General features: G+C 40.1%; 1 protein-coding gene across 6 annotated transcripts in view; it reads left to right on the top strand.

Moving 5' to 3' along the window:
* The window catches only part of FBLN2 (fibulin 2), a 194,135-nt gene that overhangs the window by 101,741 nt on the left and 65,107 nt on the right, over positions 1-27,287 (top strand). For all 6 annotated transcript variants that reach the window (XM_073352179.2, XM_073352178.2, XM_073352181.2 and 3 more), the window contains 2 exons: positions 17,431-17,542; positions 25,587-25,716. In XM_073352179.2, coding sequence (XP_073208280.1) covers positions 17,431-17,542; positions 25,587-25,716 — 242 coding nt within the window. The remainder of the gene's footprint in view (positions 1-17,430; positions 17,543-25,586; positions 25,717-27,287) is intronic.

The raw sequence follows: 27,287 nt of genomic DNA, 5'->3' as shown, positions 1-27,287 counted from the left end.
AGTCATTATCTGCTCTTTTATAGTTCTTGTTGCAAAGGAATTTTAAAATTTTGATTGCTGATATAGTCTGTGAAGTATGGTAATATATTAATATTGCCTTTTTCATTCTTTGTGATTGGATCATCTATTTGCAATTGTTAAGTCTGTAATCAGGGAAAGGGCAATATTGTTAGCCTCAAAGGCTTAGTGCCTTAGTCCAGACTTGCTGGGATGTAAAGTTTAATGTGTACCAGCATGTTGCATGCTCATGGCCTTCCCCGCCCCGAACTTTTAGTGTTAACTGTAGGGAACTTTGCGTGTACACCAGCAGAATCCACATAGGCCGGTTAGTGCGCAGCATGCTGGTGTGGGTTGGAATTTACGCCCTTCTAGTGCAGAGTAACGCACAATGTAGACAAGCCCCAAAATATTTTTTTTCTTTTAGTGAAAGATAAGTTATGCATTTAAATATTTAAAACTTATTTTTAAATGGTAGAAATTTACTAAACACCAGTGCCCCACCTCGGTGCCTATTTTATGGTACGATAGCCCTTTAAGGGAGTTGGGCTTGGCACCCACCTATGACTACTCAACTGCATAGAATTGTGGGACTGGAAGGGACCTCAAGAGGTCATCTAGACCTGTCCCCTGCATGCATGACAGGACTAAGTATTAGCTAGATCATCCCTGACAGATATTTGTCTAACCAGCTCTTAAAAATCTCCAGTGGTGGAGATTCCACAACCTCCCTGGGCAATTCATTCCAGTGCTTAACCACTCTGACAAGAAATTTTTCCTAAGATCCAACCTATACCTCCTTTGCTGCAATGTAAGCCCATTGCTTCTTGTCCTATCCTCAGAATGTAAAGAGAATAATTATTCTCCCACCTCCTTGTAACAACCTTTTTTCTACTTGAAAAATGCTATCACGTCCCCTCTGTCTTCTCTTCTCTTCTCTTCTCTTCTCTTCTCTTCTCTTCTCTTCTCTTCTCTTCTCTTCTCCAGACTAAACAAGCCCATTTTTTTTCAATCGTCCCTCATAGGGCATGTTTTCTAGACCTTTAATCATTTTTGTTGTTTTTCTCTGGACTTTCTCCAATTTGTCCACACCTTTCCTGAAATGTGGCGCATGCAACTGGACACAATACTCCAGTTCAGGTCTAATCAGCACGGAGTAGGGTGGAAGGATTAATTCTTGTGTCTTGCTTACGACGCTCTGTTGATCTTGTTCATCTATCTTATATAGCACCTATAGCCTTTTTATTTACTTATACAAAAGTCCTTAAAATTTTCCTTTTGAAATGTATTAGTAGAATAGCATGTGAAGCTTCTTTTTCCCAGTTATTTTCTTTTCTTGCCCCCAGCAATACTCCTGCAATGGTCTTTGTGGGAAATACACACAAACGTCACCACATTTCATCAGACTTTGTCTCTGTCTCCTATCACTATTCAAAATACTTTTAAGACATCTGTTTTTAAAGCTGTTACCAAATAAAAGTCTTTTCTTTCTCTCCCTCTCCATTTCTAAAGGAAAATACATACCTGGTCGTGAATTCTTTTAAAATTGGCTGTTTCTTGCTGTTTCCTATTCGGAAGTGCAGCCAGAATCCGTTTCAGGGAAACCAACTGCAGTTGGCGATTTACTTGCGAATGTCTCAGGTGTTAAATATCAGGCATTGTAATCTCCCCCAATACCAGCCAGGTCAGTGATTATTCCCTCAGACCATTACTGAGAATCAGGAGGAGAGAAACTCTTTTAACTGCAATTTCAGTGCAAGGATAAACTGGGCCATGACTATATGTGCCTTTTCTTTTCAAATAGTTGTCTCTCTGTTTATAACTCTATTGGTATAGGTACAGGAGATGGAGAGGGGAAGGATTTTTTAATGCTTGCCCAGTTGACAGAATGGATCAAATACTGAAATCACTGAAGAAAGAAAATAGATCCTGAGAATGCATGTTTACTGTTAATGCATGTTAATGAAAAATTAATCTAGTCACAATTAACTTTAGGATTGCATGTTTCCTGGGTTGGGTTTGTGTGTGTGTGTGTGTTTTTTCTCTGCAGTTTACAGAGAAGTTGGTAGATGGTGTCTTGGAGCGACAGTGAATTTTATGGTGCTATAAGCCAAGTATTTTAGCACATACTTAAGTTCATTTACTTCAATGGGAAGTAAGCACTTGTTTAAAGTTAAGCATGTTTTTACATATTCTTCTGAAAGGGGCAAGAGTGTAAGGTTGTCAATGAAGCAGCAGATTTTAGGGCCTGATCCAAAGCCCCTGGAAATCAAAGGGGGGAGGAGTCCTTCTCTTGACTGCCATGGGCATTGGATCAGAACCATGAAATAAGGTATTTTGAATAGGTCAGTTTCTCTGGTTATAGTTTACCAGTGCACAAAAATGGCATTATTTGTAGTATTGTAAGTGTAAAATACTGCTATTTCCTATTGTGCCTGTTACCTTGGCAGCTGGACACCTTAGAATTTGGATTTGCCACATCAGGACACCAAAGTGAAGAAAAATAAATGTGTTTTGCACTGTGCTCGGAAAGTCACTGGACTTGGGTTCTGAGAGTCTTCTAGGGGGAGCGAATGCCAAAGATAGAGTCACACAAAGGCGAAAGCCTTGCAAGAGAAACTCAGCTGGTCTTAACTTCCTCAGTGGGGCTTGAAGTGAGAGGTGACTTCTCAGATAGCTGTTCTTTATGCATTGGTAACATACGTGCATTAGTAACCTCAGCTGCTTCTGTTTCTGGGAATGTAATTCTGGAATAAAACGGCAAATGGTTTTTAATTCCTGGTATTCTGTGGTCCTACAGGACCCCTTCTAATGCTGGATGAAATTCACCCAGTACAGAGTGTGGAGAAGTGAGAAACCTCTGATTTATTTTTATGAAAGACTCCCTTTTCCCTCTCCCTTTGTATTGTTACCCACATTTCTGATAGGGAAGTGTGACAGGTGTGAGTCTTTAGAAGGATGAAAAACTTCAGGGACTGTTCTACTGAGATATGCCAGATGCTGTGGACATGAGGACATGATATAGTCAATATTACATGCATCTTTGTGTTCCTGGATCACGGGGTGGGTTTTCTGAGGAATCTAGAATCACTAGGAGGTAATTAACGTAAAGTCCCAGTGCTGGTTATGGAGATACCCTGCCTTTGAAGCTTTGTCCTCTGAGGAAAGGGACATGAATTAGTTTATCTGCTTCAGGAGGCGTGGGCAACAAAGTCTCCAAACTGGATGAAGTATCGGCCTGAACTGACTCAGGGGTTGTCCCTCATTTGATCCAAGAACTGACCATGAGACTTTAACGAAGAGGGCAAAACTCTGCTGGAAGGATTTGAAGGACTTTGAAACCTACTACGTTCTCAATTTGAAAGATGGGTGAAACCTAGTAAGCTTAGCATGCATTAAATTGTTAATTGTTTTATATGTTTTCTCTGTTGTAATACCTTTGTCCTAAATAAATGTATTATGCTTTGTGGAGTCTGGCTGGTCACTTGCAAATGCTGTCAGAGTCCCTGGGGAAAAAACAAAACTGTAGGCATTGGATTAAAGTCAGAGCTGCTGGGATAAGCACAGTGAATTGCAAAAGGACTGCAACCCTAAGACTCTGGTCTATAGACAGAAGGTGTGCAGGTTCCTGCTCATAGAGAGGTGACAGGTAGAGGCGTGAGACCCAAAAGGGAGTCCTTGAGGAGACCATGAGGAGAGCAGATGTGCAGTTAACCCCAGAACTTTGCCACAGAGGGCCAGCACAAGGTCTAAGAAACATTTTAGTCCTACATAAGTCTTAAATTGTAGTTGAACTACGCATAAGGAGATTGTGTTGGCCCTCTGCAAACGATCTGCAGTTGCTAGTCACATGTGGGAAGAAGTTATTGACTGACACCTCCATGTAGAGGCTGAAATGTTACCACTTCTTTATGATGATGGTTACAACTGCCATACCATGGTTCTTTCCATTAACGTGGTAATTCCATTTGTTCTAAATGGAGATGAACATAAAGTTCAGCTATGAATTTGGGGTCTTAACCTTCCTTCCTAAAGGGTTTTTGGATTTGGGGGTTCAAGTTCTTAACCCATTACAGAGACATGAAAGCTGAACCTTGAGGTTTGGATACAGATTTAACTTTGAGTTTTCCAAAAGTTGACTGCAGGTTCAGTTCAAACTTTAAACTTGTCAGTGTTTCAGAGGAATTCAGTTAGTCATGTTCATAAGTATTCTGCTGAATTAAGGCCTACATGAAAAAATTGATTCATTTTTAGCTCAAATTGAGGAGATTTGTTAGTGCCTCAGAATATACTCTGACTAGGACTGGCTGAAAATTTCCCATCAAAACTGTTTTTTTATAGACAACTGGATTTTCAATTATAGATTTTTTTTTCCACAAAAGTGTCTGCTGTCCACAAAAACTTGACTTTTCATTGAAAAACGGAACACCTGAAAACCAAAAAGTTTCAGGTTTTGGCTGAAAACCAAAAATATTTTATCCAGAAATGCCACCATTGTGCCTAATGAGAGCCGAGTTTGGGTGCTTCGTGTACCCATTCTCTCTTTTGACCAGATTCCCCAGCCTCACAATTGTAATTCACTGCAAAACTAACATTTCTGACTAAGCTTTCTGGTAACTGCTGCAAATTCCCCTGAAGCATTCAGAACATCAGCAGCAAAACGATATTTCCCACTGGGCTTGTGAGAAACAAAAGGAAAAATATGGAAAGCTTATTTATTCATTATTTGTTGACTAAAAACATCCCAGTGAATTATAATAGCAGTAACAACTCCAGACCCAGGCACTTCCTGGAGAATTAAAACCTGCTTGGGGTTAATGGATCGAGGCAAAAACCATGGGCCATCAGCTTGTCCAGCCTATCATTAATCCAGGAAATGCCTTGAGCGGTAATCATTATTGCTGAAATTCTTGCACGAACACTGATTACAGAATTTATTAAAGTAAGTGAGGGAAAAGCCAAAGGAAATGACTGGGTTCACATGGACTTTTCATGTTTGTTCTCTTCAGAACATCATAAAAATAAACAACATAATTTATAATTACAAAACTGACAAGGACCAGTATGATCTGCAGTATGAAATCCAAATAGGGAATGCTGAAGTCCTAGAGTGTCTATTCTATGATACTTAAGCATCTCTACACACTAATCAGAAACTAAATGGTTTCCTTCCTCTACTATTCAGTTCTGTTAATCAAATATCCTGTCAAAACAAGATCTGAGTGCAAATATTTATCTGGAATGTAGTGTGCTTCCATAGCACATTGTGGGTGGGCATTGCTAACTGATGCTATCTTGTAGCCCCGTATTTTCTTGCCTTTGCTAGATGCTGTGCAAGACTGCTGGGTACTGGTTGCTAGAGCCATGCAACTAATTATTCTGTTAGTTGCGAATTCTAAAAAACTGGAGGAGGGGAATAGTTTTGGGGCGTAATGAAACATTTTGTTCAAAACAAAACATCTCATTTGGATGTCAAGCATTTTAAAATACTTGTATTGATTAAGATTGAAGAAAATTTCTAAGCAAAAATTTGATTCATTTTGACTTTTTGCAGTTTTTTTCAACATGAACAATTCAGGAAGATTGACATGAATTCATAAAACATTTCAGTGGTGCTGAATCTGAATTTTTTGCTAAAATGTTTTGTCCAAGATATATTGCCTGGTGACTGCTTCTTTTGTAGTTTGTTGTAATGTATCTGGGTAAAGTAACTTGAAAAATTGTATTGGAAAATATACTATAGGGAGCAAGCCAACACTATCAGGGGTATGGACTGAATGATTCAGTACAGGGGTGGGCAAACTTTTTGGCCTGAGGGCCACATCGGCGTTGCGAAACTGTATGGAGGGCTGGGTAGGGAAGGCTGTTTCTATTACAGGTATATCTAATTATTTCTTTTTGCAGTTTGCATGGCAAAGTGGTGACAGTAGAATTCCAAAACACACAGAACTTCACCTGGTTTTGGTTGCCATTACTAGCTCAAAAACTTAGACCCTTTTCACTGATGGGTTCTTGACTATTTTGAGCAGAAACATGGCTTTCCAGTGTATTCATTTGAAATTTATGAGCTCAGATGGTTACCTAGCCACATCTACACCAGAAGTTAGGTCATCCTAACTACAGTGCTACAGTCACAAAATTTTAATAAATACACCTGGCACACCTGGCACACCTGGCATTATGGTGTGTATTCAAAATTAAATTTTGAAAAGGGTTGGATAGGTATCTCTGGAGATGAAGACCTGATTAGCCACAGAATAGGCATATGTATATCTTTTAAACATTCAGGCTGGATTCTCATCTGCCATGGGTGTAACTTCTCTGGCTTCAGTGGAGTCACTCCAGATCAGAATTAGACCCTCCAAGTCTGAAACAATTTTTACAGTGTCATCAATATAAATATAATCTGTGAAGTAGGACGGGAAGGAAAGCCAAGTAGATAAATATGACTGAGAATGTGCTGAAGGACACTAAACATTATTCCTAGATGAGTTCTCATTGTAACTAATAGAAGTGTGATTGTGCAGGAACTGTTTCACTATATATTCGCTTGACAAAAGGATAGATTGACATGGGACAAATCTGTAGAAGTCAAGAAAAACTGCTTAGTTTTTAGTCAGTGATAAAGGTGAAATTCTTTATTGACTTAATTACCTTTGTTATTTTTTTCTATTCTAACCTGGAGCTAATAAATGGTGCTGTCATGAAAACAGAAAAGACCAAAGTTAGGCTAAATTAGTTGACCTCCGGCACAGGTAATGCAGGTTTTTACTTAGAATGATTATCCAGCACAAAGACCAGAGGGGATATTAGTTTGTTGTTCATTCACACTTAGAGCAAAATCTGCCAGACAATCCAGGCTTGGGGGCATGTTGATGTATGTCTGTATTGTACAGTGCATGACAAAATGAGAACATCGTTTGTTTTATCCAGTGTTTCAGTGTGCCTTTGGGGAGGCATAAATGTTTTGTTTTTAATTTTTGCCAGGGAAACCAGCCTAAGGAATTTATGAAACAAAGAATAATCTGTGAAACAAACACAGCATTATCAGGTAGAAATAGGAAGCAGATGCCTAGCAAAGAGCATGGGGCAATATTGTAAGAACTCATACTTTTGAAAAATTAATTCATTTATCTATAGAGCATCAAATGCATTATAGGGAGCAGAAGAAAACAAAAGTTATTTGAAATATACATCCCCTTCTTCAGTGCTGTCAATGCCTTGCTTCTTTGTTGTTGGGTATGATGACAAAGAATATGTCACACCAATTACATGAGTGTTGTTGGTCCAGAAAGAATGGAAGAGAGGATATGTGGAGGAATTATGGCTTTGTGACCAAGGCACTGGACTGGAAATGTGGGTTCAGTCCCCAGCTCAGTTACAGACTTCTTGTGTGATCTGGGGCAAGACACTTAACCTACTTCATCCTCAGTTCCCCATCACTAAAATGAGGGAGGGGGAGAAACTTCCTCACCTGACAGGGAAATACTTAAAATAATAGAATCATAGAATGTGGGACTGGAAGGGACCTTGATAGGTCATCTAGTCCATTCCCATGTACTGAGGAAGACTAAATTTATCTAGACCATCCTGACAGTTTGTCTAACCTGCTCTTAAAAACCCAGATTTCACAACCTCCATAGGTAATTTTGTTCCAGTGCTTAACTACCCTTACGGTTAGGAAACTCCCGCTAGTACATCCTAGAATGATGTTCGCTTTTTTTGCAATGGTATGAATATATGAGAAGTAAACCATGGTCAGTCCACAAACAATGTGCTAACTAAAGCATTGATTCAGGAAAGTGCTTAAGCACAATCTTAACTTCAGTGGGGTTTAAAGTTAAGCTCATGAGACGCTTCCAGAATTATGCAGTAGTCTCCACTATGATTTCCTTGCCCACACACACACACTGTACAAAATAAATATTTTGCTGTGTATCCATTTATGCTTATTCCTTGGGATGGCACCTCACGAAAAAATGTCAGAAGAGTTGCTCATATGTAGGTGTAAATTCAGTTTTAAGGTGAAGGTATCTAGTTTCTGTGTCAGATCATCACTTTCACCTCCCTTTCCTTTATCTATGCCAATTAAACTATGTTCCTTGCCTTTTGAGATAAAGTAAAGAACATGTTATTCCACATATCCAAGTAGTGCTATGCCATGAGTGAATTTAATGAAATCTCACCAACTACTGATAAGAAATGACAAATAGTTTACTTTGGGGAAGAGCTACAATATTCAAAGTATCCTGTTTATTTACACTTTAAATGGGGACGGGAATAGAGCAGATCAACAAACCTTATTGAAAATAGGCCTTTTCAATACCTTAAGGACTCCACCAAGGTAAATGTCATCATTTTGTTCAATATTTTTTATTGTTATTACTAATAAACCCTACAGAGCATGAAACCATACAATTTATTTCCTTATCAAATATATTTTTTCTCTGTAGTGTGCAAACTGTTCTTATTGTTTGGGGTGGGAGAGCACTTGACTTCTGAGCCGCACCCATGGCTGAATGTGCTTGTTTTAAAACAACTAGCCAGATAAAGAGTTTTTCTGCAAAACAGAACACATATAAAACTGTAAAATTTGCCAATAGATAAAAAAGGGGTAAAGAAAAAAAGAGCCCTCACTCTGCAGCCCTGCACCTGGCACACTTGGTGTAAATGTCTACCATTCTTTGTGCTGGTCTAAATGGCTACACGAGGTGCAGGGCAATCTGGTTTCTAGGTCAGATATTTGTACTCAATTCTATCGAGTAACATCTTAAAAGTTATGAAAGGGAACTGGCCTAAGGCTGGTCCCTGTGGCTCAGAAGCCATGTTTTCTGTTATGCTACTTGGGAAACCCACTGTCTGTCCTGTCTTTGTCATTTGGGAGCTTCACTAAAACCCTTGAAGCTTGCTTTATTAGTCCTACCTAACCTATATTTTTACCCACATCTTGAGCAAGTGTAAAGTAATGTAGCTCCATTGAAGTGAATGAAGGTGATAATTTATGCTAACTGAGGATCTGGCTCCAGGTATAAAATTTCATTTCAGAAACTACTGATTGCACCTAATCAACTCTGGATTGACCTCTCTACCAATTTTTGGGTATGGCTAATGCCTACATTGACATAACTCAGAACAAAATAGGGTCTGACACAGAGTGCTAATTTTCTTAAAGGACCCAGATCAAAAGTAATTTTAACTCATCAACAAACAGATTTACTTGCAAACTCTTAAATAATTGATTCAGTACTCAGAGTAAATGCTGTAATTTTGGGGGAAATAGAGTGTTCTTTACGTTAAGTATAAAGCTCAGCTCAGCCTTACCTACAGAACTGTGAACAGTGACTCCAAAATATGAATGAGTAAGTGAAGCATCAACATTTTACAGCATCATTAGAACGCTAAGATGCAGTTTCAGCCTTGCGGCTGGGATTTGACCATACATTGATTTACGTGAAATGTAAAGGCATCCTATAAAATCTGTCATTTATCTGTAGTAAAAAATTATTCCATATTATCTGTTCTCCTTAAGTTATTCACTTTTTAAAATATATGTTCTGTTGCCTTGTCATGCGGTTTCCACCCCACATAGGATTGGAAGGGGTTAAGATGGCCAGGCAGACCAATTAACCCCACAGGCTATACCTGGAGGAGGATCCAGGGAGCAGGGAACTAACTAAAAGCCAGCTTAGCTGTGCAGGAACAGGCCAGGCCTGTATAAAGGTAGCTGGCAACATGCAGGGGCTGCTGGGGAAGGCTGCAAGAAAACAGGCAGCAATCACTCCCTGGGAACAGGGTTTGGGGGCTGATACACCCACAGAGAGAGAAGGGAAACCAGATATGATAGGAAACAGTCCAGGGAAAGAGCAGTGAGGGCTGAGAGAGGAAAGCCCAGGGTCCAAGGACTGGAACTCAAAATAGAGGATGGGCCCGGGTTCCAGTACCAGCCTCTGAGGGAGTGGCATTGAGTCAGTGAGAGGGAAGACTGCTTAGGACTGCTAGGGAGAAGGGGGGAACGCTGAGTGACCTGGCTGAAGGGCTAAGTCACAGAGAGGACACTTTGGTTCCTGGGAGGTGAGAGGAGCTGCAGACCAGAGGGAGAGACAGAGCGAGCAGGAGGAGGTGCCAGACCAGTGGTGAGTGGTGCACCCCATGACATGTACTTCCCAATTTTAAATTTGTGGGGTAAAATAAAAATGGTTTCAAGTGTAATTATTAAGTGCCTGCTCCAATGTAGGTTGGTTTCATAAGTATAATGACCTGTAAAACTCTATCCAACGCATTTGGCCCAATTATAAAAAGCCCCTTTACAGTACTTGGGTCCTGTTCTGTGGATATAATTGGCCAGTATATATTTAAATTAATATTGACTCTTGTGGTAGAATTGGGGTTGCTCCAATGCATTATGAATGTGAATTTCCAAAAGGACTGGGCATAACGTAACACTTTATTGTATGGTTTTGCTAGGTGCTTTCCATTTAGAAGAACACACAGTCCCTGCTCCAAAGACTATACAATTGTAGAAGGCAAACACAGACAGTGGGAGTTGGGAAAGAGATACAATACATAAGCAAAGCAATTAAGGACATAGTCCTGTCAAGTGCTCAACACACTCTGTCAAGTATCTTTAATGGGCCTTGACAACACTAATCACCTCACAAGAGGCACTTATGTAATGCTGACAGACTTCAGTTATGGGCAGGTGGCATCGAACCTGGGACCTCTGAAGTGTAGTGTATGAGCTAAAAGGCACATATTACTTAGTGAAGGCGGTAGCAGACTTATCAGTCTCTAGGTGGTCTGCGTGCCACACCCAAGCAGGTATGAGTTACCCTTACGCTAAGTCTTAACTATGTGCTAAGGCAACGGCATGCAAAATGGCTAACTACAGGACTTTCAAACTGGCAGCTTCTTCACTAGCTTTCATAGTAAGTAGATACACCAAATTATTCTTTGGGCATAATGTTATTTGTGATTTAGCCTGTTTTCTGATCATATTGTCACTATGTATGGGGCTGATTCTCATGTATATCAAGGCCCCTTTATACCACTCTGGCAGTGCACGGGGGCCTTTAAAGTGGGTATAAATTACATTCACACCTACTTCTAGACCTCTCTGTGTTGCCAGAATGGTGTAAAGGGACCTTAGTATATACAAAAATCAGGCCGTATATTAACTGGGTTTAAGTCCTGGCTGCATTGAAGTCAAAGGCCAGGATTTAATCCATTAGTCATAACTGATTGCTAGGACGGAACTTGAACAAACAAGTTTCGGCCTATGGGTTGTTCAAAGCTGTTCTGTTTCACTGCTTGCTATTCATTATTCATGTTGTGTGATTAGTCATCAAAGTCACATGTTGTTTTCATAATTTAGGTGGCTGAAACATCTTAAACAAAAGAATTAACAAATAAAATATGGTTCATAGCAATGTGAGTACATGTATTTATGCAAATAACAGCCATTCAGTAAATACAGGTGTAAATTAAAAACCAACTTCATGAATATTTGCAGATTGCAAACAAAGACTAAATAAACTGATTGACTCAAACAGCATTTCAGTATTCATATGAATGTTTGCAAGCACCGTTTTGCAGTATTTGACCAGGTGAAATAAATAATGTATGCACTTTACTGTAAAATCAAGGATATTAACCAGAACTCGTCAAAACTTTCTGAACATTGAGTTTGAAAAAAATTTTCATCAAAAATTTAATTTCTGACAAAATATTTTGTCAATTTTTTAGGCTTTTGACCAACTCTAGAGCTTTCAATAACCAAAATATTTTTTTAAAAAAAATACACTTAAATTTTTTTGAAAAATTCCCTGAAAAATTTTGGCTGGTTTCATGACCAGGGTCTAGTTTTTATTTGAACAAATCAGAATATTCAACAATGCAAAAAATTGATTAAGACTTTACCTTAGTTTTTTTTGTTTTGTTTTGTTTTTTGTTTGTAATATTTGAGTTGTAACTTAACTGTTCTAAAAGATGTACAACTTACAAAAAGATATGAGTTCATGTCAGAAAGACCAATCTTATTTGGTGGTAGTAAATAAATAATGTTTGAGAAAAAGGACTTGGGATCTGATCCAAAGCCTGTTCAAATTAATGCAAGGATTCCTGTAGAATTCAATGAATTTACCTCAGACTGTTAGCTGTAACAACTTTTGAGATGGGAGTCACATTCAAGTACTAGTCAAAATTCTCAGGAAGGAAACAAGTGTTTCTCTAGACATTTTAATCAGGTTCTAAGTGCATCTAAATTACAATACATGAAATTTTGAGAGCTGGCCAAAATATAGGCCAGTTCCTGACTTCAGGTTGATGTAGATTGATAATTGCAAGACATAAATTACTAAATTGAAAACAAGTTAGGAGACATGTTGACATTTCATAGTATAGGCTGAGCGAACGACTCAGCTGTTACTGTATGTCAGAGTGCTCCATGAAAGATGAGGTGCGCAAAGGATAATAAATATGATACATGCATGTTAGCATTCATATTGCATAGCAATAAATACTTACATAACTGTGTTTTAATCAGCCATTTAATGTTATGAAAGACAAAAGGAGGCAAGGCCTGCTGGAAATTAGAAGAATTTCATATGTCTTCTATCACATGCCACACACTCTTTCCATCCATCCAGTTTATAGTTCAGCTTTGCTATCTTCATTTATTAGTCTCGGGTTGCGGTGTGTGTGTGTGAGAGAGAGAGAGAGATAAAAATGTATGTCAGAATCTCACAAGTTCGCACAAATGACTGGGGGAGCTATTGTGAATTATTCAGTTTTGCAAATTTCTGATTAAGAGATCAAACGCAACATTAAAAAACAAGGATAATGCACTGGAAAATGTTCATTTATTCTGATACCTGAAATTTACTTTTAATTATTCATGTCATAATTAAGTCTAATGTATTTTGTAAATATGACAGCTTAATAACACAGTACCTCAGTACAGCACATTTGATATTGAGTGTTTGCTGAGCTATGGGTGTGGACTACTAATTTTTGTGTTTATAATTACACATTTTGTAGATTGAAGTATAGGTTAGTGAGTTCTACTGTATTCTTATATATTGAAACTAGAAATACCATGCTAACCAACAATGTGTTTCCATGGTTGGTAATAGAAACTCCATATATATATATATATCAGGGAGTAAAGAAAAAGTAGACTTAAAAATGTGTATTACGTCAATGTCAAATAATCATCTGGTGCTAACTTTAATCTGCTGTGTCCTTTAACTGCTGTGCATACAATCCTTCTCATGTCTTATAATAACTCATATACATAATAAAGCTATCAAAACTCAAGTATATTTTAACATAGTTAACATAATGCATACATTGCAGATATAATGTAGACTATGCAATTTGGTGTAGTTTTTCAGGATCCGATGCTCTTTTGTGTCTACACAAATATGGGAGCCTGGGCCCATGCAAGTTCGGAAGTTCTACCTCAATGTCTTCTCTTCACCCTGACCCCATGTCAGCCCCACATGAGGGTCAGGATGGGGTCAGGCAGGGCAGGAAGCCAGCTAGTGTCCTCTGGAGTCTCACCCTCCCAAGCCTTGCAAGGGAACAAAGCATAATTAAATACAGTTTGAGGAATTTCCCTCCCACTTTCTTTTTCTGCACAGTAGTGATAGGAGTTACAATAGAACTGAACATTATTTACTGTACCAGGGTCTTCTGCAATCATTACTGTGGTGAAAATTGCTAAGGAAATCGTATAGTAAGGGCCAAATTCATTCCTTATGTAAATACATTTAAATCACATCAGTGTGAGATTCCATTGAAGCTGATGAGGTTACACCCAGGAAGAATTTGGCCCTTAGAGCCTGATTCCCCTTTTATTTACATCAGTATAAAATTGGTATGACTTCACTGGAGTTACTCACAGGCGCAGTAAGTGGAAGATCTGGCCCTGTCTAACTGATCCACAGGATAGTTTAGACATTCATGCTATTAAAACAGGTTATCAGCTGAAACAAAAAGTTCTGGCAGATTTCAGTTGCCTGTTGGATGGTTGTAGGAAGCTCTCTGCCCCAGCCCACAAGATTAGTCTTATTCTTGGCACACACCGCTGTAGTAAGAAAGTCATATCACATGTCACTCTAAATAATTCCTCTTCTTCCTTGGCATTTATTGGAGCTTTCTGGAAAATGGGGTATTTTTCTACAAAACATTTCAACTTTTGGGTGAAAAGTCAAACGCCAAAATATTTTGGCTGAAAACCAAAATAATTCAATTTGGAATTGTCATTGTGTTGCCTCGTGAGAGTCCCTAAAACTCCCATTTTTCTCTGTAGGCTGGTTTAGTGCATGGTTGAACTAAATCTCCCAGGATATACCACCCCTTTTGCTCATGGTGCAGCATGTGAGATGAAGTCTGCCTGGGAAGCCTGGCCCATAGCGGAGAATTGGAACTTGATGCAACCAGACTACAACTCTCATAAAGCACTGTAGCAGTATAACAGTTAGAAAGAACTTCGAGCTAAATCAAAATGAACCACTCATACTAAAGTATGAGTGGCCTCTTTGCCTTCTGCACCAGTTTTACTGTCTCAATTTAATACCAAATTTTAACAAGTGCAACTTTTTTGGAGCTGAAGCAGGTTTCTAGGAATTGTTTCATGCACTGCTGTGCTTTGGACTTTCACATGAACACAAGCCTTCTTCTCAATTTACCATCTCATGAATTATACATATTGCTTGATTATTATGAAATCATGTTTCAGCTGGCAACCTGACTTGCAAACATTGCTCAGCCAAATCAAACTTATGTCTGTTAACCAGGATCCTCTATTAGATCCCACTAAAAAGTACATAGCTGGTCACTTTCTTACCTAGGTAGGTCCCATAGCCAGTGCAAGAGCGGAAGTGGTACTTGTTGCTGCAGGCTTGTTGGGAATCATTGAGTTGAGTAGGGAGGTGGGTACCTGCTTGCACCCATTGTTGTTGTTTTTAAGGTGGTATCCCACTAGCCACTAGCCAATGCAAGGACCTTCCTAATAGACGTGGGACGCCAGTTGCCAGCAAGTGCCTGGGGGTGGGGCCAGTCCTCAAGTTCCAAGCCCTGCAATCTAGTACCACTTTGATGGCCAGTATTAATATTGTTGTTTGTTATTTGCATTACAGTAACACAGCAAGACCCCAGACATGGGCTTGGTGCTGTACAGAGATAATGAAATACTGTGCCTGTCCTAAAGAGAGTCCTCCCTCTGTGTTTTATAAAATCATATGTTTGTTTGATATGTTGAAAATTTGCCAGCGTAAATGATGTTTCACTTATTCCTGAGCGTTTACTGTTTAAATGTTAATTCAGTAGGGAGAATGTATGAAATAGCACAATGTTCCACACTTCCATGTTTTTTACGACATCTTACACCTGGGTTTTGCATCAGCTAATCAGCCGATTCAGCGCTGTGTCTCTCAGGGCCTTTTTATTGTGGCTTAAACCAACTAAAGCATCAAATTCAGCCCTCGGATTATATTCCAGGCAAACGTCGTATGAACAAAACTTTAATCCACTTTATGGAAACAATTTCTTAGCACTTCATCTGTCAAAATCTACAGACCAAAACCCTTGCTAAATTCTGTTAGCTTCCAGGGACCATGACAAAGAACATTTGTTCACAGTTTGTTGTCCCTATGTCATTTTTACTGCTTGTATGTTAAATTTAGCAACACTGAGACATGCATGTGCAATAGATGGAGGAAATGCTCATGCATATCTGTTATGCAGTGTTTATGCACAAGTTGTAACGGATCTCCTCTCCCACACATTAGACAGCCCAACTACTGAAGGGGAAGTCCCCATTACGTGCAAACAGTTTGGTAACAAACTAAACCCATTTGAGAACTGAATCAAATGTGATTTTTATTGTGGTCTTTGGATGTCTCAAAGATGGATTTATCTTCCAACAAATTATGGCTTTCCTCCCATTTAAATCTTCTAGTTGTCTCCATAAAAGAAAATTTAGCGTGCTCCAATATGTCCGACCATCCTGGATGATGGAATGTTCACCCCTTTCTTTGTCTCATCAGACCAGGAATAGAGGCTGTTACTACATAATTCTGCCAGTATTCCTTGTTAGTATAATACAAAGAAAGGTATATTGAATTAGTATGGAGTAAATGATCTATTTATGGGTTACAAATCTCTGTCCTCCCAAAATGTCCATCACATAGTGTTTGTAAGTGCAGTGCACACAACCAGCTAGGAAACATAGTATACCAGTGGAGATGCATCTTTATTATACATTTCAAATGGTTGAGGGCAAGTTTTGGTTTGAACTTTGTTTTGTGTACTGCTAAATATCTTTGGAATGATCACTCTGTAAAGATATTCATTTTCCAAAGATAGGTTTAAGTATAACCTTTGATTAAACTTTGGATGCTTTGCAGGCATTCATTGCAGATCTATGGAAACCATTTAAAGACAGACATAGGACCAACTCCTGCTCCCATTTAACTCAATAAACAAAGTCCCATTGACTTCAGTGGGAGAAGGATTGAGTCCAGAGAGAGAAATTTGTACTGTGTTTTTCAGAATGAAGATTGCGGTTTCTGTGTTGTCTTCCAAATGGTGAAAACCCAAATGCCAGCCTGCCCCCATCTCCCTGAGGAGGAAGATTGGTCAGAGTAGCAGCAGGATAGACAAGCCAGAAAGAAGAGGGAGAGTGCATGCTTGGGAATGTAGGGCTGTGCCCCTTCTCCAAGGGTTCACCATCTCCTATTAGCCATGCAGAGGGGTGCTTGAGTACTGATTGGGCCCCCTTGCTCTCCCCCATTAATTTAAATCTATTGGGGGGGGCTTTTGTCCCCTTCAGCTGCCCACCCTCCCTCTTTCCTTATAGTAGTAGTATGTACACTGTGTTCGGGATGCTGTGAGTCTGACTAATCGCTTACGTTGGGATCAGGAAGGAATTTTTCCCATTGGGCCAAATTAGAGAAGGGGTGTGTGTGTGTCTCAGAGAGAGAGAGACAAACAGACCATCATCACAGAATCATGGATGCATATAGTTCACAGACCCTTTTGGTATCCTTTTACTCCCCTCATAGGAAAGAGGGTGAAAGAATTCAGAAGTTAGTTGAGTCCTAGGTCAGGGAGGGTCTACCTGCAGTATGGGTTATATGGTGGGAGCCCTTTAACCACACATTAGACCAATTTATATGCCTGGTACATGAGAGAGGGTGAAAGTTTGGGCATATAGCGCCACTCCTGAGTGTTAAGTTAATAAAATTTCAGCCTGCCACTTAAGTCCATCCCTATGTCTATCTTCATTCATCTGCGTGTCCCGATCAATGAATTTTCAAGCTGTGCATTTAGCCAACAGAAGTTTCAAATAAGAGGACTTTTAAAATCTTATTTTCAATCAAAAACAAAAACTCTCCTCACAAAACCATCCCATGTCTCTCTCTCTTTCAGTCTCCACAAAGGACTTAATTGAAACTTGCTGTGCAGCTGGACAACAGTGGGCTATAGACAATGGAGAATGCACAGAAATCCCAGTCAGTGGGACTGATGGTGATATTTGCAGGTATGTAAACCAAAAACAAAGCTATCCAGAGTCATTCAGTGAGTACTGCTTTAGAGGAACCCTAATGATTGCATGAACTGGCTAATCTCCAGGGAGTTAGAACCAAGTCCATCCTCCAGATTATACTGCTGGCTGCCTGGCAATATGTCAGGGTGGAATGAGAAGAGTTTTCCCCAAGATCTAGAACCTAATGTAAACAGAAACTTTTAAAGTTTTTTGTTTCTGCTGCTCAAAACCAAAATCCAGTGTGTAGTTTCCCTGTTGTACCCAGATGGGTGGAGTTTTTAGATTTGTAGGACAATGCAACCAAATGTTCTTTACACTTTTGTTGATAAATATTAAATTAAATTATTTTCCTTACTTTTTATTAAATGGTAAATTTGACAACTAATCTGGTAGGTGGGAGAATATGTTCCAAAGGCTAGGTTCTGATGCTCTTGCTCACCTGTAATAGCACACCACTCATTGCATAATCCCACTGGAATCAAGGGAAGTGCTTGCCACATAAGGTACTGCTCTAGGTGAGTGAGGCTATCTGATCTCGTCCCAATGTGGAGAAGAAAAGGATAGCAGTTGAGAAAAGAGCAGGGTAACATGGATAACATGTTAACTTAAGTCCATTTCATACCCTCTCTCTTTCTAGTCTGAAAAAGAGACAGAAGCAGAAACAAAATAATTTGGTTGTCAAATATGAAAACCATGTGGATTCTTTAAAGTGATTTCAGCATTTTAAGGTGCTGATCTTATTTCTGAACTCATGCTGGTGGAAAGCAACAGTGTAAACGCTACACTGTTGAAAACCAATGTAAGTGAGATTAAAATCCAGTCCATTGGGTTGTAATATAGCAGTATTTACACACAACAAATATATGAATTGGAAAACGTAAGCTCTGCTTCTACACTTGCAAAATTACAACAGTTGCACTCATACATGTGTTTTAAAGATTCAAAAACTTCACATAACAAATGCTAGAATTGGTATCCTATAAGTCAGTCAAATGCCATGATGATAGGCACAGTATGAAAACCTGGACAGAAAACCCATTGTGCCACCTGCACCATATAGATACACACACAGGTGTTCTAGCTGTATGTCAAAATGCCGGTAAGTACCTATGGGCAACCATGTACCTGCAAAGAAGCAGCTAACTCAGTTCTGTTGGTATCCAGAAAAATACAGGACAACATAGACTCTACACGTTAACTACTATTGTGTCCAGGATAGCAAATTATTAACAACTAGACTTCTTTGCAAATGATCAAAAGTGCACCTGATCTTGTGTCATAGCTGAAAGATGAAAGGGCCAGATCTTCAACTGGGGCAAAAGAGCACAGCCCCATGGGGCTTGTAGCTATGTCAGTTTACACCAGTTGAGGACAGGCTAGAGTGTCCCAACATGAGTGGCCCGTAGCACTATGCTGGTGCATTAGACCAGTACAGATTCAAAGCCTGTGGTGCTACTAGCTAAATCACCCACACCGCCTCTTGCAGCACCTGGGTTTTCCTTGGATGTTTTCTATTCATCTACCCACCAGGCCTAACTTTTGCTTGTTCCATGATGGAACAATTCCTCTAGGTGGGGAATGGAAAAAATATGCATTGAAATTATTTTTATTGATGTGAAGTTAAGGTTAGTATAAAGTATGCACAACTTTTGGGGGTTCATGCCACTCATTGGGAATGATGTGTGAAATAACACGCCCTGCCCTCTGTATAGATAATACAGGCATGGTATTTAGCTCGGCCTAGGTAATAAATGGACACTAATCAGACGTCAAGAATTATAACATTCAAAAACCAGTCAGAGAACACTTCACTCTCTTTGGTCACTCGATTACAGACCTAAAAGTGGCAATTCTTCAACAAAAAAACTTCAAAAACAGACCCCAACGAGAGGCTGCTGAATTGGAATTAATTTGCAAACTGGATACAATTAACTTAGGCTTGAATAAAGACTGGGAGTGGATGGGTCATTACACAAAGTAAAACTATTTCCCCATGTTTATTCCACCCATATCTCTCTCCCCCACACCCCCCACTCTCCTGCTGGTAATAGCTCACCTTAAGTGATCACTCTCGTTACAGTGTGTATGGTAAAACCCATTGTTTCATGTTCTCTGTGTATATAAATCCCCCCACTGTATTTTCCACTGCATGCATCCGATGAAGTGAGCTGTAGCTCACAAAAGCTTATGCTCAAATAAATTGGTTTGTCTCTATGGTGCCACAAGTACTCTTTTTTTTTTTTTTTTTTTTTTTGCGGCTACAGACTAACAATGCTGCTACTCTGAAACCTGATTTTATAGGGACAGTCCCGATTTTGGGGTCTTTTTCTTATATAGGCTCTTATTACTCCCCACCCTCTCTCCTGATTTTTCACATTTGCTGTCTGGTCACCCTAGCTTGGCCAGTGAGATTTTTCTTACTATGTCCAGGAGTCACAAGTTTAAAAACAACCCAAAACTATAATGGTGTACATTTTTTCTTCCTTTCCCCCTCCCCCCAGTCCTCCTCATTTTAAGCAGTAAATCAACCCTTGTTTAAAATATGTAAGATATTTTTAGCTAGTTTTGACTTTTCTCATTGACATTATGGATATAGTGTTGAATATATCCCAATAATACGTGGGTCAAACTGGCTGCCAAGAAATGACAGCAATAAATTAACAAGGAGTGACTGCTAGAGCACAGAAAAGTTCTGCTGAAAACCTGTCAACATTAAGGAAATTTGCACTGGGATAACTACATCAATGCAGTCAAACCAATACAAACTCCTAATATAGACACGCTGCACTAGAATAAAGCTGCACTAGAATAAAGCAGGGCTTACACCCATCCCGTTTATATTGATAAGAACATAAAGAATGGCCATATTGAGTCAGAAAATGGTCCATCTAGCTCAGTAGCCAGTTTTCTAACAGTGGCTGGTGCCAGATACATCAGAGGAAATGAACAGATCAGGGCAATTGTTGAGTGTATCCATCCCCTGTCATCCAGTCCCAGCTTCTATCAGACAGAGGTTTAGGAACACCCAGTGCATGGGGTTGCATCCCTGACCATCTTGGCTAATAGCCATTGATGCACCTATTCTCCATGAATTTACCTAATTCTGTTTTGAACCCAGTTAGACTTTTGGTCTTCCCAGCATCTCCAGGTTGACTCTGCTTTGTGTGAAGAAGTTCTTCCTTATGTTTGCTTTAAACCTGATGTCCGTTAATTTCATTGGGTGACCCCTGGTTCTTGTATTATTTGAAGGGGAAAATAACATTTCTTTATTCTCCCCATTCATAATTTTATAGACCTCTATCATATCCCCCCAGTCATCTCTTTTTTAAGCTGAACAGTCCCTTTTAAATCTCTCCTCATATGGAAGTTCTATACTCTTAATCATATTTGTTGCCCTTCGTGGAACTTTTTTCCAATTCTAATGTATCATTTTTGAGATGGGACAACCAGAACTGCACTAAATATTCCAGGTGTGGGCATACCATAGACTTATATAGTGGTATTTATATTTTCTGTCTTAATACCTATCCCTTTGCTAATGGTTTCTAACATTCTGATAGCTTTTTGACTGCTGCTACACATTGAGCAGATGTTTTCAGAGAACTATCCATGATCACTCCAAGATCTTTCTTGAGTTTTAACGGCTAATTTAGTACCCATCATTTTGTATGCATAGTTGGGAGTATGTTTATCAATGTGCATTGCTTAGTACTTATCAGCATTGAATTTAATCTTTTTTGTTTCCCAGTCACCCAGTTGTGTGAGATCCCTTTGTAACTCTTCGCAATCAACTTTGGATTTAACTGTTTTGAGTAATTTTGTATCATCTGCAAACTTTGCAGCCATTTTGACCTAGGTATTATTGGGGTACATGCAATACTATATCCATAATGTCAATGAGAAAAGTCAAATCTAGCTAAAATGTCTTAAATACTTTAAACAAGGGTTAATTTACTGTATTAAAATTTTTTCCAGATCACTTATGAATATGTTGAACAGCACTGGTCCCAGAACAGGTCCTTGGAGGACCTTGCTATTTACCTCTCTCCACTGTGAAAACTGTCCATTTATTCCTACACTTTGTTTCCTATCTTTTAGCCAGTTACAGATCGTCGAGGACCTTCTTTCTAACCCCATGACATATGTTACCGTGTTGAACTGCACTGGCACAAGCCTTGCTTTGTGTCAGTGGAGCATGTTTATATTGGAGGCTTGCATCAATTTAATACATTGATGTAGTTATACCAGCATGAATTTTTGAGAAGGGCTCCCAGAGTCCAACAATCCACCTAAGCCATCTAAGAATGGGTTTGTGAATAGGAAATAAATATGAGTACATAAGGTAAAGCTTTTATATGCTCAGCTAATGGTTCAGTGGTACAGTACCCAAAATTAAACCATCGTGAAATGTCTAAGGGCTTCACTACTGGGGTAAGTCAACCTAAGGTATGCTACTCCAGCTACATGAATCATAGGAATGGAAGGGATCTTGAGAGATCATATAGTCCAGTCCCCTGCCTCATGGCAGGACTAAGTATTATCTAGACCATTCCTGACAGGTGTTTGTCTAACCTGCTCTTAAAAATCTCTAATGATGGAGATTCCACAACCTCCCTAGGCAATTTATTCCAGTTCTTAATCACCCTAACAGTTAGGAAGTTTTTTCTAATGTCCAATTTAAACCTCCCTTGCTGCAATTTAAGCCCATTGCTGCTTGTCCTATCCTTAGAGGTTAAGAAAAAACATTTTTCTCCGTCCTCCTTGTAACAACCTTTTACATACTTGAAAACTGTTATCATGTCCCCTCTCAGTCTTCTCTTTTCCAGACTAAACAAACCAAATATTTTCAATCTTCCCTCATAGGTCATGTTTTCTAGACCTTTAATCATTTTTGTTGCTCTTTGTCCAATTTGTCCACATCCTTCCTGAAGTGTGGCCCCCAGAACTGGGTACAATACTCCAGTTGAGGGCTAATCAGCTGGAGTCAACATAGCTTAGGTCTGTTTACCCCAGTATCTTCACTGTGCTGCATTGGCAGGAGGTGCTCTCTCATCGACTTACCGTAATCTTGTTGGGGAGCTGGAGTACCGGGGTCAACTGGAGAGCGCTCTGTGGTCAATTTAGCTGGTCTTCACTAGACCCACTAAATCGACCTCTGGTGTGTCAATTGCTGCAGCATCAATCTCCGCATAGTGAAGACGAGCCCTAAAGAAGTTACAAGTATAAAAATGACCAATTGCACTTCCTATAGCACTGGATCACCATTTTGCTCTTTTTGTATTGGAAAGGAACTTTTCAAGGCAAAATGTTATATTTCTGAGGACCATTAATCCATGCAGACTTTGGCCTTTTAACAGCAGCTAATGATTTTTGGATTGTAGGTGCTTTACATCCAAAAAACTACTTCATTCAGTGTTGGTCTTTTGGATGCTTTCAAAGAGCCATAATAGCCATCAATAAAATTTCAGATGTCCTATGATGGCAGTAAAAAATTAGATTCAGTGCTCAAATATGGTTGGACATTAGCCACTAAAATTTCAAACAAAGCACTATGTTTTTTCTCGTTGGCAATTCACATGGGAACAAGAAGCAAACATTACTGGAAAAACAAAACACAAAGGGAAAAAAAGATCATCTTCCTTTATTCAACCACAGGCCATTGATTAATTGATAACACTATTCATACATTGTCCAGCATGTAAATATTAACTTAAACCTGGTGCAGTTGGCCACTGACATTTTAAGTGTGAATGGCCAATGGCCAAGTTGCAGTCACAGGCTAGTTTGCACAGGAATATGAGACATCTCCTTCCAATTTTTTTTCCAAGCATCAGGAAAAAAAATGAATTGGAAATATTTTTTTCTCAGGGGGGAAAAAAAGGAGGGGGGAGTTTGCTTCCAGAGAGACTTGTTTCTTTGTTGTAATAATCATACATATCTTATTGACAACCATTTTTGGCTTGGAACTTGCTGTCAGTAAAGGATAGCTAACTGGCTATTATCCATTGACTATTAAAAAACAACATCCCTTACAACCAGTGCATGTTTGTGAGACTGTGGGTTGGAGACGATTAGTTTACGCCAGGGGTGGGCAAACTTTTTGGCCCGAGGGCCACATCAGGGTTGTGAAACTTTAGGGAAGGCCGGGTAGGGAAGGCTGTGCCTCCCCAAATAGCTTGGACCCCGCCCACTATCCACCCCCTTCCACTTCCCGCCCCTGAGAACCCCCAACCCATCCAATCCCCCCCCCCACTCCTTGTCCCCTGACCGCCCCCTCTTGGGATCCCTGCCTCTAACTGCCCCCTCGGACCCCGTCCCCTATCCAACTTCCCTGTCCCCTGACCGCCCCGACCCTTATCCACACCCCCGCCTCTAACTGCCCCCTGGGACCCCACCCCCTATCCAACCCCCCTGCTCCCCATCCCTTGACTGCCCCCGCCCCAAACCTCCACCCCATTCAATCGCTCCCTGTCCCCTGACAGCCCCCCTGACTCCCTGCCCCTTACCCAACCACTCCCTGCCCCCTTACCACACTGCTCAGAGTGGCTGGAGCTCGCAGCCATGCTGCTGCACTGCCAGGCAGGAGCAGCGGGCCAGAGCGCCAGTGGAGCGGGGACAGCAGGGGAAGGGGCCAGGGGCTAGCCTCCCAGGCTGGGATCTCAGGGGCCGAGCAGGATGGGAACATGGGTCGGATGTGGCCCGTGGACCGTAGTTTGCCCACCTCTTGTTTACGCCCTTTGGGTGCACTTGGTAGCCAGAGATTACAAGGACGCCCCCTATTGGGCAATTCTTGTACTTTGTGTTAGGCACTGGAACTGGCCGTCGTAAGCAATAAAGGGTTCTGCCTGGAGAAAGTAAATCCTTTCCCTTCTTCCCCTGTATCACCTGAAAATGGGTCCACCACAAAAACATAAGGTTAAGAACATGAGTATAATACTAGATGTCAGTGGTGGGCAACCTACGGCATGTGCGGGGTAATCCACTGGTGGGCCGCAAGACAGTTTGTTTACATTGACCGCCCGCAGGCACAGCTGCCCACAGCTCCCACTGGCCACGGTTTGCCGGTCCTGATCAATGGGAGCTGTGGGAAATGGCGGGGGCTCACTGCCACTTCCCACAGCTCCCATTGGCTGCGAATGGCGAACCACGGCCACTGGGAGCTGCAGGCGGCCGTGCTTTCAGACGGTCAATGTAAACAAACTGTCTCACGGCCGGCCAGCAGATTACCCTGAAAGTCCGCGTGCGACCTGCGAGCCTCAGGTTGCCCACCACTGCTATATGTTGAATGAGGTTTAATCCATTGGTCTATAGTATTTATATAGTGCCCGGCATTATGTTATCTGAATGCTGATTGATAGATTATAAAGTCAGAAGAGACCACTGTGATCATCTAGTCTGACCTCCTGTGTAACACAGGCCACAGGGCTTTCCTGAATTAATTCCTGTTTGAACTAGAGAGAGAGAGAGAGAGAGAGAGTAAGAGTGTGTGTGTGTGTATACAATCTTGATTTAAAAACGCCTAGTGATGGAGAACTCACCACAATATGGGAGTAGTCATTCTGATGATTATTTACCCTCAAGGTTAAATATTTGCACTTTATTTTGAGCCTGAATTTGTCTAGCTTCAACTTCCAGCCATTGGCTCTTGTTTATATCTTTGCAGGCTAGATTGAAGAGCTTTCTACTATCAAATTTCTATTCTCCATGTCGGTACTTATAGACTGGGATCAAACCTTCTCTTTGTTAAGATAAACAGATTGAGCTCCTTAAGTCTTTCATTATAAGTCACGTTTTCCAATCTAAGACAGAATTTAACAGGTGAAATCCTGGCTCCAGTGAAGTCAGTGGCAAAACTCCCATTGACTTCAATGGCAACAAGATGTCGCCCATAATATACGTTTAAAAAAAAGGTGATGACATATTAGGAATGAATATATTTCTATGTCCAGTGATACAAATTCTTACTGTATAGTCTTGCAACCTGATGGCACTACCTTTTGAATGCCAGTTAACACTTAACCCTGTTCCGTCTTTGCAGAATTGCTCAGAAGCAGTGTTGTGTCTCATACTTAAAAGAAAACAGCTGTGTTGCTGGCATGATCGCAGCCAAGGAAGGAGATTCGTGCGGACCTGATGAAAGCAATATCTGTGAAGGATCTTTTTACAAGGCAAGACCCGTTGGTACTTTTGCAAGTCCTATTCTGATGCAGATGTATTGAGTTTTGTGCAATTTTTTAAAGGTGTTTTATATTTGTGTCATGGAGTTTAGTTATTTATAAAGTTGCATGGATAAGGCATGGAAATCATACTTAGCTAAATATTTTGGTAGTTTGCATTCAGGCTTAATTGTGCCTGAGATTTGTAAAACTTTGTAATGAGGTAATTTGTATTGTTTCTCTCTCATTGTTAAGATTAAACTTGCTGGGTTTTTTTTTAATTATTATTGCTTTCTCCATTTGGAAGAGGGTGGGAGAAGTTTACTTCAGTTTTTTTTATCTGCGGTAATAGATTTTAGAAAATGATAGGGAAAAGCCTAATCAAAGATATAATTGGAAAGCCCCATTACTGAACAATTTGTCAGCTTAGACGCTTTATTGAATAGCAGTTTAATTTACCAGCTAAACAAAAAATTTGACAAGAAACAAATATTTAGATTACTATAGAGGCTTTTTCTCATAAATAAAGAAGGGCTATTAACTGGTGATTCGAGTAATGAACCATGTGCCAGAACCTCAGCCAATCTAAATCAGCCTAGCTCTACTGAAGTTAAAGGAGCTAAGCCAGTTTACACCCGCTAAGGATCTGGCCTCTTATTTGTTATGCACGTTTCTCCAGTTTGGGCCTGAAGTGAAGGTTTCAGAATTCCTTAAACACTGATCAGAATTTATGTAGGTGTTTGTATGCCCAGATGTAATATTCCATTGTATCAGCAGGAAACTTATTAGCTCTGTCTGTTCTAATGCATCCGAGAGTCTTGCGAATAACTTGATTTGTTGGTAAGGAAAATATAAGGTCATCCACTGTGTAGTAAAGGGTTTAATTAGGTATGCAGGCTTATCATTTCTAGGGGATGATTAAGTCTTCAAAATAATATTTGTTTAGAGCCAAAATTCTGCCCTCAGAAACATGCAGAGAAATCAATGAAACTTTCACAACTCTATTTGTTGGTAGATTTTGGCCTTTAGTTATTTCAGAAATAAGGCAAATATGCTACTCTTAGATCTGTGGGGGTGTCATATATTCAGTGCAGAGCACTATTGCTGTACTGTGGTTGCTTCACACACAAGGAACTCTCAGTGAGTAAGGCCAGATTGATGTTGACTTCTGCCAACATGGCTATGTCAGTCAGGTGTGATCCCTGACCAGTGTAGTCGTGCCAGCAGAAGCCCCTTGTGTTGACCCAATTACATGGCAAAGCTGTGCTTTTCCTGGTATAGCTTGTTTTGTTTGTGGTGGGGTGGTTTCACCACTTTGCCAGTATAGTATTCCCATGCCAGTGGAGCACTCCTAGTGTAGATGTAAGTGAAGAGGAGAATTTTGCCGATCGTTTGTATCTTAGCCCTGGTCTACACTACGAGTTTAGGTTGAATTTAGCAGCGTTAGATCGATTTAACCCTGCACTTGTCCACACAACAAGCCATTTTTGTCACCTTAAAGGGCTCTTAAAATTGATTTCTGTACTCCTCCCCGACAAGGGGATTAGCACTGAAATCGACATCACCAGGTCGAATTTGGGTTA

Source organism: Lepidochelys kempii, chromosome 7 (assembly GCF_965140285.1).
Source record: "Lepidochelys kempii isolate rLepKem1 chromosome 7, rLepKem1.hap1, whole genome shotgun sequence".
Lineage (NCBI taxonomy): Eukaryota > Metazoa > Chordata > Testudines > Cheloniidae > Lepidochelys > Lepidochelys kempii.
Note: the sequence above shows the minus strand (reverse complement) of the source record. Positions and strands in the feature narration are given on the sequence as shown.